General features: G+C 40.1%; 1 protein-coding gene across 6 annotated transcripts in view; it reads right to left on the bottom strand.

Moving 5' to 3' along the window:
- Positions 1-13,959, bottom strand: part of fez2b (fasciculation and elongation protein zeta 2b) — a 204,897-nt gene that overhangs the window by 151,599 nt on the left and 39,339 nt on the right. For all 6 annotated transcript variants that reach the window (XR_011355574.1, XR_011355573.1, XM_069930933.1 and 3 more), the window contains exon 2: positions 3,817-3,925. Coding sequence is in view for 4 of the 6 variants with exons in the window: in XM_069930933.1 (XP_069787034.1) it covers positions 3,817-3,925 (109 nt within the window). In the remaining 2 variants the exon portion in view is untranslated. The remainder of the gene's footprint in view (positions 1-3,816; positions 3,926-13,959) is intronic.

Raw genomic sequence — 13,959 nt, 5'->3', positions numbered from 1 at the left:
CAATGCAAAAATCAGAAAATGAAATGAAACTAAACAAGGGTTTAAAACTGTTTATTTGTTGGATGTTCCTTCATTTGAAGTCTGGGACTTTACATGTTTTAACTGTGGCAGTGGATTAAACTGTCTGCTGACATCATAGAAAACTGAATGATCACAAAAAATGGCAAGAGAGGACACGAAATAAAAGAATTTTAAAATATAAATGTCAATAAAAAAGGATCATAAACACATACCTCTTAATAGTAGTGAGATTTATGGTCAATTTGTTAATTATCATTTCCTAACTGTAGGCAGTTCTTTGGCTTGGCTTCGCGGACGAAGATTAATGGAGGGGTAATGTCCACGTCAGCTGCAGGCTCGTTTGTGGCTGACAAGTCCGATGCGGGACAGGCAGACACGGTTGCAAGGGAAAATTGGTTGGTTGGGGTTGGGTGTTGGGTTTTTCCTCCTTTGTCTTTTGTCAGTGAGGTGGGCTCTGCGGTCTTCTTCAAAGGAGGTTGCTGCCTGCCGAACTGTGAGGCGCCAAGATGCACGGTTGGAGGCGAGATCAGCCCACTGGCGGTGGTCAATGTGGCAGGCACCAAGAGATTTCTTTAGGCAGTCCTTGTACCTCCTCTTTGGTGCACCTCTGTCTCGGTGGCCAGTGGAGAGCTCACCATAGAACACAATCTTGGAAAGGCGATGGTCCTCCATTCTGGAGACGTGACCTACCCAGCGCAGTTGGATCTTCAGCAGCGTGGATTCAATGCTGTCGGCCTCTGCCATCTTGAGTACTTCGATGTTGGTGACGAAGTCGCTCCAATGAATGTTGAAGATGGAGCGGAGACAATGCTGGTGGAAGCGTTCTAGGAGCCATAGGTGATGCCGGTAGAGGACCCATGATTCGGAGCCGAACAGGAGTGTGGGTATGACAACAGCTCTGTATACGCTAATCTTTGTGAAGTTTTTCAGTTGGTTGTTTTTCCAGACTCTTTTGTGTAGTCTTCCAAAGGCGCTATTTGCCTTGGCGAGTCTGTTGTCTATTAAAGGAGCTAACGGTGATTTTATTTAAAAACACTGTGACCGCAGGGCCAGTGCCCAAGTTGGCTGTGGCTATGATCGACAGCAGCCATGAGGGTTTGCAAACTCCAGGGAAGCAGAGGACTGGTGCAGGGCACTAGAAAATGGGGAGAACTCTCCCCCCCCCCCCCCCCCCACCATTTGAGAAGAGGAGAAGACCCATGGGATGATGACTATGGCACCGTCTGTGAGTGGCTGTGGCAGAAGAACACAGGCAGTGATCTGTTGGCAACTCAAGGCGAGGAACCTGCGCAGCCTACGAGCTACTAGTGACTGCTGTCGAGGGATTCACACTAGGCTGTGGACTGCTGGAGACTGGATCGAGACTGGCTAAAAGAGGTACCATATACTGGAACCTGGGTGCGAGAGGATACCAAATGCACTGAAAGTTTCTTGATTGTGTCGGAGATTCAAATCTGGAGCTCGGACTGATAGTTTGGACTGGACTGTTTGGCTGCAGCAGCTCTGGAGGTGAATCCATGGATACTTGGTGACTTTGAGGGGACTCTTTTGCATCTCTTTCTCTGACTGCAAGAGATGCTTTAGGCAATTTTTGCTGATGGCAAATCTGTCCACCTTATGCCAGAAGAAAACAAATTCTGTGTAATATTGCACTGTTTTGATTACATTACAATAAAGAAATCAAATCATTTACAAAAACTCCTTTATGCATCATAATGTAGAAGACTTGTTATTATCAAACAGTTGATACAGAGCTATGTTAGAAGATACTAGGTCAGATGAACCTTCAACAGTTAACTGCCATAAAGTAAATTAAAGGAGAAAATATAAATATGCAATTAATAATTCCAGAAACTGAAGGCAGAGTGTTAGAATGCAGAGGTTCAAAGATAATATTTAGGAACAACTAAGCTGTATGAAGCGCAAGAAACTATATGCAGTCTCCAGCTCAGGCTCAGCAGTCAAAGCCTCTGGCCTGGTTGCAGGCTGATAGTGACTGGCTTCTGGGAACCAAGAGTTGGGTCCAAGAATTGTGCAAGAGGAATGCTGAGATAGTCTGTCAAAAGGCCTCAGGAGCTGATGGTTTCCCATGATTCAGGGTTTCAGAACCAGAGATGGAGGAGGTACAATGTAGATGCAGGGTCTCAAACTCAGATTCAATGCTGAACCACGTGCTGTGCAGGTACAGGGGTTACCAGATGTGGCAAGATCCACAGCCATTCAATGTGTGTGAAGGGACACTCTTTTGCGTCTCCCTCGTTTAAATAATGGTGCTGGACTACTTGGTGACTTTATTTGCCTTTCAATGGGTAAACAAAGGAAAGAATTTTTGTATATTTTGTGCACATTACAATATATTGAATCTTGATCTGAGGAGGCCATATATAGTGCAATGACAGAAAAGGTAGATATAATAAGTATCATGGTTAGCGCAACACTGTTACAATGCCAGTGACCCACTTTCGAATCTGGCACCATCTGTAAGGAGTTTGTACGAGTTTTCGCTGAGTACTCCAGTTTCCTCCCACCCTCCAAAATGAATGGGGTCGGAAGGTTAATTAGATGTAATTGGGCAACATATTTCAATGGCCAGATTCGGTTTCCAACTGGTAGTACTATATAACAAAAAATAAAAATTCATCTCTATATCAAATATAAGAAGATTGCTAAAAACTGGATTTACTTATGAAAGAGACCCATGGCAATTTTCTGGATTTCACGAAATGTATTTGGAGGCAATTTCTGCTGATCTAATGCTACAAATCGGATGAAGAATCAACAAAAGAATCAACAACTAGGGGATATTAGTGCCAAATTTTCAAATATTATCAAGATAAAGCATTTAAATAGATGGGAGCCAAGGATAGCTTCTTCATTGGAAATAAAAATAATGGTGTGAGGGTTAAAATAGACGCTGCTGTTATTTTTCCATTGAGTATGAATGGAAGGATAAGAATAAGACCAGGGGAATGGAATCCCACCGAGAGGAAGATCAGAACAACAGAAAACAATATACCAAAGAATCCAGAGATCTTTCTCCTAAGTAACATAAAAAACAAAGAATTTGGAATTGATTTGGAGGATGCACAAAAAAGATTTGTTAAGATAGCCCTAGCCGTAGCAAAAAAATGTATTATGTCAACCTGGAAATTGGAAGATAATTTGAAAATACAACAATGGTATATAGAAATGAATAAATGTATTCCATTAGAAAAAATAACATATAGTTTAAGAAATAATATTGAAATATTCAAACAAGTATGGGAGCCTTACATTAAATACAATAGCGAAAACCTACCGGGGACAAACATTACCTAAGTTGATGGAAGGAGAAGGAAAGAAAAGAATGGACTCTGTAGAATTTCTGGTGTATTTTTGTTGAATGACAACATTGTCTGACTGAATTAATACAACCTAGATTGTATACCTAAAATGGATGAGAGGGGGGGTGGGGGGGGTGGCTTGGGAGGAGGGAGGGGGGGGGAGAAAAAGTCACTGTAAATGTGTGAAAAAGAAAAAGTGTATATCATGGCTAATGTGATTTATGGTGTGAAAAATAAAAAATTTTAAAAAAAAAGAAAAAAGAAAAAGGGGCAAGATGACAATCCCAAATCCACATAGGGTGTCATTAGAGATAGATAAAAGATTATGTTCAAAACCAAACTCTTTATAAACCAAAGTAACCCATGATGATCTGTACCAGAAGATGCATTCACACAACAGAGCTAATTCTATATACAGCAACCAAAATCTGCAATCTTATTGAGGTCAAGATCAGAAATGAAAATCACTCACCGCCTTTTCTGATAGATTCAGTGTTGGCAGGTGCAAAGCACGGGTATGGGATGTCTTCCAGTCCACAGCCATTACATTACCGTAGTTATCAGTCAATGCATTCCAAATCCTAGAAAGGAGCAGATGAACATAATGGCAATGAGAAAAGTAACCATCCCTCATCTGGCAGAAATTCAACTTTGTCTGAAGCACAACTTAACCTACAACTCTAAGCAACAATGATCCAGTAAACTTTATGAAAATTTGCTTGAAGCAGATGTTTATTTGCATAATTTTGAACAATTTAGTAATTTAAACAAAATCTGCACAAAGCAGTGGATTAGCCCACACCTCTGTGCACATCAATGGTGCTGTATCAAGAGATGTAGACCGCTTCAGGTTCTTGGGAGTAAACATTTCCTGTAATGTGACCTGCACCAATCATGTTGACACAATGGTCAAGAAAGCACACGAATGCCTCTACTTCTTTAGAATATTAAGTTTGGCATATTGCCCAAGTCCCTTAATTTCTACAGGTCTACCAATGAAAGCATAGTATCTAGATGCATCACAGTATGGTATTAATTAATCTTTTCATTTTAACATGATACTGTAATTGTGCTCCTGGTCTTTTACCTTGCCTCATGCACGTTAGAATTGACTTACTAAAGAACCCTTCTCAGTGTACCAGGTATAATGTAATAAACTTGAAAGGAAAGCAACCTAATGGCCTAGGTTGCTTTCACAAAATTTTGCACTTTCTTATAAACTTGGGCAGAGCAGTTCCTGTAAGAAACTGTGATGTATCTGGACATTTTCTATAGTGCATCCATAAAGAGTGATCAAAAATATTGCAAATCTCCTTAGGCTTCTGAGGAAGTGGAGGCATTGGTGCCCTTTCTTGGCAGCACTGTCAACGTGGTTGCACCAGGATAGATTATTGATGATATGTGCTTCACTACGCTTATTGAAGTCAATGACCAGCTCCTTGTTTTGCTGACATTGAGGAGGTGGTTGTGGTCACGATGCTATGTCACTAAGATTTCCATCTCCTTCACACACTCTGTCTTGAAACGGTATGAAATCCAGCCTACTGTGGCAGTGTCACCTGCAAAATTAGGAATAGAGTGAGAGCACAAGAGTAAAAGGAACATTGTAAAGTGCTGAGTGTACAGCCTTGCAGAGCTGAGTTATTCTGGAGGAGATATTTCACCAATCCTCAGGCAGTCTGATGGTCCAGAATACCATAAATTGTAACAGAATTGAGGCATTTGGCCCATTGAGTCAGCTCCACCAATCAAATTATGACTGGTATTTTTACACTCAACCCAATTCTTCTGCCTTCTCCCCATTACCTGACATCCTTACGAATCAAGAACTTATCAACCTCTGCTTTAAATCGAGCCAATGACTTGGCCTCCACAGCTATCTGTGGCAACGAATTCCACAGATTCGCCACCCTTTGGCTGAAGAAACTTCTGCTCATCTGTTCTAAATGGACTTCCTTTTATTCTGAGGCTGTGCCTTCTGCTCATAGGCTCTCCTACTAGTTTTAGAGGGCAAGGCCCTCTGGAAGTCAGGAAGATGACGATCCAGTTGCAAAGGGCTGCTGAGAATCAGTCCAGGGCTTTAGAGATTAGTTTATTCACATGATTTAGTTTATTCACACTGCATTTGCCTTCTCCACCACCGACTCAACCTGGAGGCCAATCTTTAGGCCCATTGAGTCTGTTCCACCATTCTAATCATGAGCTGATCCATCCTCCCACTCAGCTCCACTCCCTCATAACCCTTGATATCCTGACTAATCAAATGCCTGTGAATCTCTGCCTTAAATACACCCACAACCTTGCTTCCACAGCCACCTGTGCCAACAAGTTCCACCAACTCATGACCTTCTGACTATAGACATTTTTCCTAACTGTTTTAAATTGATGCCCTTTTATCCTGAAGTCATGTCCTCTTGTCAAAGAATCCCCTACCATGCCACATCTATTCTGTCCACCCCTTTCAGCATTCAAAATTCCTCTGTGAGATCCCCATCTTATTCTTTGGTCCTTCAACGAGTAGAGTCCAAGAGATGACAATCATTCCTCATATACTAATCTTTCCATTCCGAGTATCCTTCTAGTAAATCTTCTCTGAACTCTCTCCCACACTGGCATGTCTTTTCTCAAATGAGGTGCTAAAAACTGTACTCAGTAGTCCAAATGAGGTCTCACCAGTGCTTTATAGTCTCACCATTATACCTCTGCTCTTGTATGCTATTCCTCTAGAAATGAATGCCAACACTGCATTTGTCTTCTCCACCACCAACTCAACCTGGAGGCTAATCTTTAGGGTATCCTGTATGAGGACTCCCAAGTCTCTTTGCACATCAGAATTCTGAATTTTCAACATTTCTTTCTTTATTTCTTTCTTTTTCAATCTTTTTATTATTATTATAATTTATAAACACATACAGTTCAAAGATATAAAAAAATACATAGTAAGCAATGAATTAATACAGAGATATTAAACAATAATATTACAGAATAAAAATATATCATAAAAAAAAAATTTTGATCAGTTTAGGGTGTGAACTATCTCTAAAAAAAGATATAATTAATAACAATATATGAAAAAAGAGAAAAAAAAACCCCAAAAAAGAAAAAACAAATCTGAATTTAAAAAAACTTTAAAAAAACCTACAGATATAGCTAAACCACGCCGAATACTCTGATCTCATCTTACAGCCCAATTATCATACATAATCATAGAAAGAAAACAGAGCCAGATCAACTCACCACAAATGAAAATATTGAATAAATGGTCGCCAGGTTAACTCAAACTTAGAAGGGGATTCATAGACAGAGTTTCTAATTTTCTCTAAATTTAAACATAGTATAGTTTGGGTAAACCATTGGAAAACAGTGGGAGGATTTACCTCTTTCCAATTTAATAGTATAGATCTTCTTGCCATTAGTGTAAGAAACATTAGTGTAAGAAACATTAGTGTAACATTTCTAAATAATAGTCTTCCTATCTATTTCTTCTCCCAAACTACATGACTGTAAATTTCTAACACCTCCTTGCCATTTCATCTAATCTATCCAAATCTCTTTGCAGCCTTTTGGCATCCTCAGCACCACCCCACCCTGCCACCTATTTTGGCATCATCTACAAATTTAACCACAAAGCCATCTATTCCATAATCCAAAACATTTATATACAAGGAAAAAAGAAATGGCCCCAACACCATGACTGGTAACCAGTAGCCAACCAGAATAGGATCCCTTCATTCCTTCTCTTTGTTTCCTGTCAATCAGCCAATGCTCCAGCTATCAGAGTATTGGAGTAATTCCATAGCTCTCACCTTGTTTAGCAGCCAAATAGGAAGCACTTTGTCAAAGGCCTTTTGAAAGTCCAAATATGCAACGTCCACTGCATCTCCCCTCCCTGTCCTACTTGTGATCTCTTCAACAAATTGTAATGGGTTTGTCAGGCAGGATTTACTTTACGGAATCTATGCTGACTTTGGTCTATCTTTTCATGAACCTGCATGTATTCTGTAACCTCATCCTTGACAATTGGGTCCAACAACTCCCCAACCACTGATGTCAGGTTAATTAATATATCTATAATTTCCTTTCTGCTGCCTCACTCCCTTCTTAAATAGCAGAGAGACATTCATGATCTTCCAGTCCACCAGGACTATACCAGAATCCATTAATTTGTAGAAGATCATTACCACAATCTCTACAGCTACATCCTTCAGAAACCGAGAGTGCATTCCATCTGATCAGGGAGATTTATCTATCCTTAGACCAGTTACCTTCCAAAGTACTTTCTCTCTCAATTTCTCAACTACACTCACTTCTCTTCAGAGAGTACCACAATCTCTACAGCTACATCCTTCAGAAACCGAGAGTGCATTCCATCTGATCAGGGAGATTTATCTATCCTTAGACCAGTTACCTTCCAAAGTACTTTCTCTCTCAATTTCTCAACTACACTCACTTCTCTTCAGAGAGAACCATAAGAGTCTGGTGTGTAACTAATATCTTCCACAGTGAAGATTGATCCAAAATATTCATCAGTTCCTCTGCCATCTCCTCGACTCCCATTACAATTTCTCCAGCATCATTTTCTATTGGTCCTCTATCTACTTTAGCAACTCTTTTACTCTTTATATGTTTAAAAAACTTTTTGTATCCTCTTTGATATTATTTGCTAACCTCCTTCCATAATTCATCTTTTCCTTCCTAATCACCTTCTTCGTTGACTTCTCCAAGTTTCCCATTTGGACTACGGTGTTCAAAGCAGAGCTACAATCAATAAATAACATTCTGACAGGTGTCTTTGTTATCCAGATATGCTGGGGATGAGTGCAGAGCTGGGTTATAGCATCTGCCATGGATCTGTTGCAATAGTAAACAAATTGTATTGGACCAAGGCCATCTGAGAGCCTGGGATCATGTGATTCATCACGATATTCTCCAAATTATGCTGATGACAGACACATTGGGTAGTAGTCATTATGGCATGTTGTTTTTCTGCGGCACTAGGATAATAGAGGTCATCTTAAAGCAGATAGGAACTTTAAATCTTAGTCAGAAGAGAACATAGTTGGCTGTAGATTCTCTTGACATTTTCTATAGAGGTCCCTAGAACTTGTCCAGGCCAGTTGCTTTCTGCAGGTCACTCTCAGGAAGGCAATCTGATGTCTGCAACAGTAACCATGGGTACAGGCTCATGAGACTGCCAGGCTAGATGGTATTATTTCGCTGAGTTTCTATTCAAAGCAAGTGTAGAATGCATTGACCTCATTGGGAGTGATGTACTGCTATCTGTGAATCTGAGCAACCACTTTGTATTCTACGATAGTTTTTCATAAATGTTCTTTTACATTGGTAAGCAGTTTAATTTTCTATTCAAGACTCCACCAGCAGAGCACTTCTTCAGTACTGCATTTAAATGATATTATATATTGTGAGCAAGCCAATGAATTGCAGATTAAAAACAAATCATTAAACTACTATTAACCTTGCCTTTAACTGGTCATTAATTTGTCCCCTGCCAGTAACTTTCTTATCTCCATAATAGCAACAGGCAATTGACATGGATATAAAAAAATTGAGATCAAAATAAGAACTATTAGATTAGAAGTCAAAGGTCAAATGATTAAAAAGATCGAGACCATCAGGTGCTGGCTTAAATCGTGGAGGGGTTTGGTGACAAAAAAACAATAAACGACATTGATGGAGAGGAAAGGCGAGCGGAATAAAAGCCAGAATCGTGGCCAGTCAGATGCAAGACAGTAAAACAAGCTCCTCACAACCCATTTTAAGAGGGTCTGCAATGCAAGTAAACAAATCTATTCAGATTATGTTTGGTATGAAAAGTAAATTCTAACATTTCCGAAGGCAACTGGTACTAGACAATGGACGCAATGACAGAAGTAGAACCATTTAATTCTACCAATTGTAACTAATCACAAGACTTACATTATATTTAAGATATAGTTTAAACAGCAATGGAATGCAAAAAAGTATCGAAAGGGACAACAACACATTGAGTTTTAAATTCTTATTCTGGTCTCATCCTCCTTACTTTTGTCTTTTCCTTTCCTTCAAAGCTCCTTGACAACTGAATTCCTCAAATCTGATGTCTTAATTACCCCAACATTTCAAAGAATTGAAAGCCTTGCAATGAACTGCCAAAAGCACAAGTTCTGGCATTCAAGTATAAACTCTCTACCTTATCCATGAACGTAAAGCATATTTACTAGCTCTACTTGAGCTTTTGGTCACTTTGCTAATTCCTGACAGTGTTTGTGCCATATTTTGTTTATTTTGGCATGTTAAAGGCAAAGGTCATGGCAAACATCATCTGTCTAGTTCTCCACTCAGCCCAAGAAACACTTAGACACCAACAACAACTATGTATGACTACTGTTCATTGCCTCCCATTCCTAAACTTAGCATGCTTTAGGCCTCAGTCACCCCTCTGAAATTGGATCCTTGACTTCCTGACTGACAAGACTGCAGTCAGTGAAGATTGGCAATATCTCATCTCCACAATCACATTCAACACCAGGGCTACTTGTACCCAGTCCCTTACTATACTCCCTCTACACCCACAACTGTTCAGCCAAGAGTTGGCTAAGTATCAAATGACAAGACAGAAGAAAGTCGAGTAGCATGGTGCCTGTCACTTAATGTTAATAAGTCAAAACAGATGATCACTAACTTCAGGAGAGGGGTCTGAGGCATCACCCCATCCACGTTAATAGCACTGAAGTTGAAAGCTTCAACTTCTTAGGATTAAATATCTCCTATGACAAACACATTAATGCAACGGCCAAGAAACCACAACAATGTGTCTATTCCTCAAACTACTAAGAATGTCTCTCTTGTCCCTTAAGAGCTTCAAAATACCATTGAAAGTATTCTCGCTGGATGCATACATCATGGTGTGAAAACTACTCTGCTTTAGATCAGAAGCTGCAGAAGTGGATGCAAATCAGAACTTAAAAACTTTCATCCTTTTCAAGAACTCCTTCTACATCTCCCTCTGCCTAGGAAAGGCAGCCAACGTACTGAAAGACCCAATACACCCCAGGCCCACTCTCTTCTCGATCCTCCTATCAGGGAGAAGGCTTAACTATGTGACAGCATGCACCAACAAACTTGAAAACAGTTCAGCCTCGCAGCCATCAGGATCCTGACTGAACCCCACAACGATCCTATCATGCTGCCCTTGCTTAGTGCAAATTGATTTTTATTTTTTATTTTCATTGTAATCTTATACTCAGCAAATTATGCTCCTTGCAAGCCTGTATGAATGCTGGTGATAACCTCTCACTGTACTAGATATGTGACAAAAAACCTGAACAAACTTAAAAAACTATAAATGAAAGCTATTATCGTTATGGAATGCTGGCTAGCAAAATTGTGTGCAATCTCCAAATGATGTGGTTTGCCGTAATTTCACAATGCCAGCAGTTGTCACTTAAGTACAGGATATAAAAATGGGATAGCTTTAGTCTGAATATTTTACATATTCATTGAAGAAATCCTACCTGCTGTCAAGTTTATAATTTTTCCCCTTCACAAGGATTTTTCCTGTGTAATTTAAACAATACAACATATTTTCCCCCCAGTCACTTATCATTAGAAGACAATAGGTAAATCTACTTTTATCACTATATCAAAGAAAAATGACTGGAGGCCAATAAAACAAGTCAGCTATTAAAATTTTTATGTTTCATTTTATAAGTCATTGCAGGACACAAACTAAAGCATAGCTTGCATTAATATATTGCCTGTACTCCAGTGTGCTTCAGACATTAACTTTTTCAATGATCAACTTCAAGATCTCATTTATAAGCTGTTTGTCTTAACTCATTTTTAACAGCTGAGAACTGTTTTAGTAAACTGTAGCCCTTCAAAACCCACAACTTACAGTAAAAACTTGTACTTTCCTATTTCAAAGTAATTTCTTAGAGATCCATTGAGAATACAAATTTCCTGAAACATTTTTGTGCAGCTGCCACGATAAATAATTGCATTGCTTCTCAATGTCATAAAACATAACTGGACAAATTCAGTGCTGCTTCAAACTGCAGGGAGCAACGTTGATTGTAATAACATTATATTCTTTCCTCTCAATTGCAGAAAACTGATAGTCTCCTGAACAATCATCAAAAACATTTGCAAATGGAATAAACTCAAAAATATTTGAAATACTGAAAACATTAATGAAATCAGCAAGCAAGCAAGCACAGGGATAATGAGTGAATGGGACTTGTGCAAGTTGCCATATATACAGCAGTTTTGGATGAAGTCAAGCCATGAAGGAAAAAAGGATGCTGTCCAAAAGTGGCCTGGAGGTCATTTGAGGCAATCAAGATGTAAGAGGATATCAGCAGTAGGAAAATTTCCACTGTGATAAGGAGTTGAAAACGTTTTTGATACGATGGATGCAATTCCAAAATTTCCAAAAAAGTCGCAAAACTACCATAGTTAATTTGAAATAGTTTCAGGGATGCAATTGGAGAAGAAAGAATAGGTAATGGTCAGACAATAGCTTCAGTTTAACTATCATTAGTGAAACATTCTAAATTTAAACACAGCACAGTAACAGGCCTTTCTCATCCATGAGTCCTTGACCTGTACATTTTCGAAGGGTGGGAGGAAACCAATGGACCATAGGGAGAACCGACCAACTCCTTACAGACAGCACTAGATTTGAACTGGATTCCAGGTAACCACTCTTCCTGACCCAGCACTTTGAGTTTTGTTTGATTTTCCAAACCCCACCTCCAGCCCCTATCATCCACTTTTGTCCTAATCTCCACTGCTTTTATCCGTGTATTTATTACCCCCTGAATCTGACCATTTCTGCCTTCAATAGTTCCCATCATCACCCATCAGATTCCAGCCTGTGCACTCAACACCTTTCAAATGTCTGTCTTCACTATCATTTGAACCCACCTCATCTAATTTTAAATTTTCACCTCTTGTCTGCTTCATCAATCATTACCCTGCCTCTCAATTCCACCCTAGCCAACTTTATCTGCTCATCAATCCTCACTCTTTGGTTCCTCTACTCTTTATACTGGCCACTTTCCTACTCCTTTCTCAGTCCTGATGCAGGTTTTAGATCTGAAATGTCAAATTCATTCCCTCCACAAATGCTGTTCAACCCATGGAGTTCCTGCAAGAGTTTGTTTTTTTGTTGTATATATTGTAGATTTTGAAAGATATGGGGAAGTATGGACCAACCATTCTCAACCTTTTTTTCAGCTATTCCGAACAACCCCCCCCCCCCCACCGTAAACTTTGCTCGGTTCTCGGACCCCCTTCCCTGCGAAACAGCCAAGTTTTGGTTTCTTCTGTACTTCTACCCTACCGACTACATTAAAAGAAACAGAAATATTTGTAATAGGAGATGAAAAGAAAACAACGCTTTAACTTAAATGTGCTGTGACCCCCATTGAGAATGGCTGGTATAGACTATATTACAATCATAGAGTATGATATTATTGACTTTGATTAAAACTTTTGTTACTGTGGCACTCCATAAAGTAGTAAGGGGAGGCTCAAAAAACTGATAGCTGCTGGGAAAAAAATTGTTCTTGAACCTCGAGGTGCTGGAATGCAGGCTTCTGTACCTTCTATCTGAAAGTAGCAGCAAGAAGAGCGTGTGACCAGGGTGATGGGGGTCCTTTATGGTGCCAGCACCTCATATGGAGGTCTTAAATTACTGAGAGCTTGGAGCCATGAAGATTTTGGATATGTATATAGCCGTCTGCATTCTTGGGCACTCAACTTACTAATCCAGACTGATGCAATCAGATGGTATAATTTGTACAGTACACCTCTACAAGTTTGATAGAGTATGCGACAACATGCCAATTCTCCTCAGACTCCTTAGAAAGTATAAGTGTTTGTATGCCTTCTTCATGGCGCCTTGATGTACCGGTACCAGGAGAGGTCCATATGAATCATATTCCTCTATTTTCTGAAAATCCATGTGTCTATATAGAAGCCTCAAATTATACCATTGCATCTGCTTTCATCATTATTCTCCAGACATTAATTCCAGACACCTACCATTATCTTGCTTGCACATCCCCTTTCAACTTTCCTTTCTTTTTTTTCCTTTTCTTTGGCTTGGCTTCGCGGACGAAGATTTATGGAGGGGGTAAAAAAGTCCACGTCAGCTGCAGGCTCGTTTGTGGCTGACCAGTCCGATGCGGGACAGGCAGACACGATTGCAGCGGTTGCAAGGGAAAATTGGTGGGTTGGGGTTGGGTGTTGGGTTTTTCCTCCTTTGCCTTTTGTCAGTGAGGTGGGCTCTGCGGTCTTCTTCAAAGGAGGCTGCTGCCCGCCAAACTGTGAGGCGCCAAGATGCACGGTTTGAGGCGTTATCAGCCCACTGGCGGTGGTCAATGTGGCAGGCACCAAGAGATTTCTTTAGGCAGTCCTTGTACCTTTTCTTTGGTGCACCTCTGTCACGGTGGCCAGTGGAGAGCTCGCCATATAATACGATCTTGGGAAGGCGATGGTCCTCCATTCTGGAGACGTGACCCATCCAGCGCAGCTGGATCTTCAGCAGCGTGGACTCGATGCTGTCGACCTCTGCCATCTCGAGTACCTCGACGTTAGGGGTGTGAGC

Source organism: Narcine bancroftii, chromosome 4 (genome assembly GCF_036971445.1).
Source record: "Narcine bancroftii isolate sNarBan1 chromosome 4, sNarBan1.hap1, whole genome shotgun sequence".
NCBI classification, from domain to species: domain Eukaryota; kingdom Metazoa; phylum Chordata; class Chondrichthyes; order Torpediniformes; family Narcinidae; genus Narcine; species Narcine bancroftii.
Note: the sequence above shows the minus strand (reverse complement) of the source record. Positions and strands in the feature narration are given on the sequence as shown.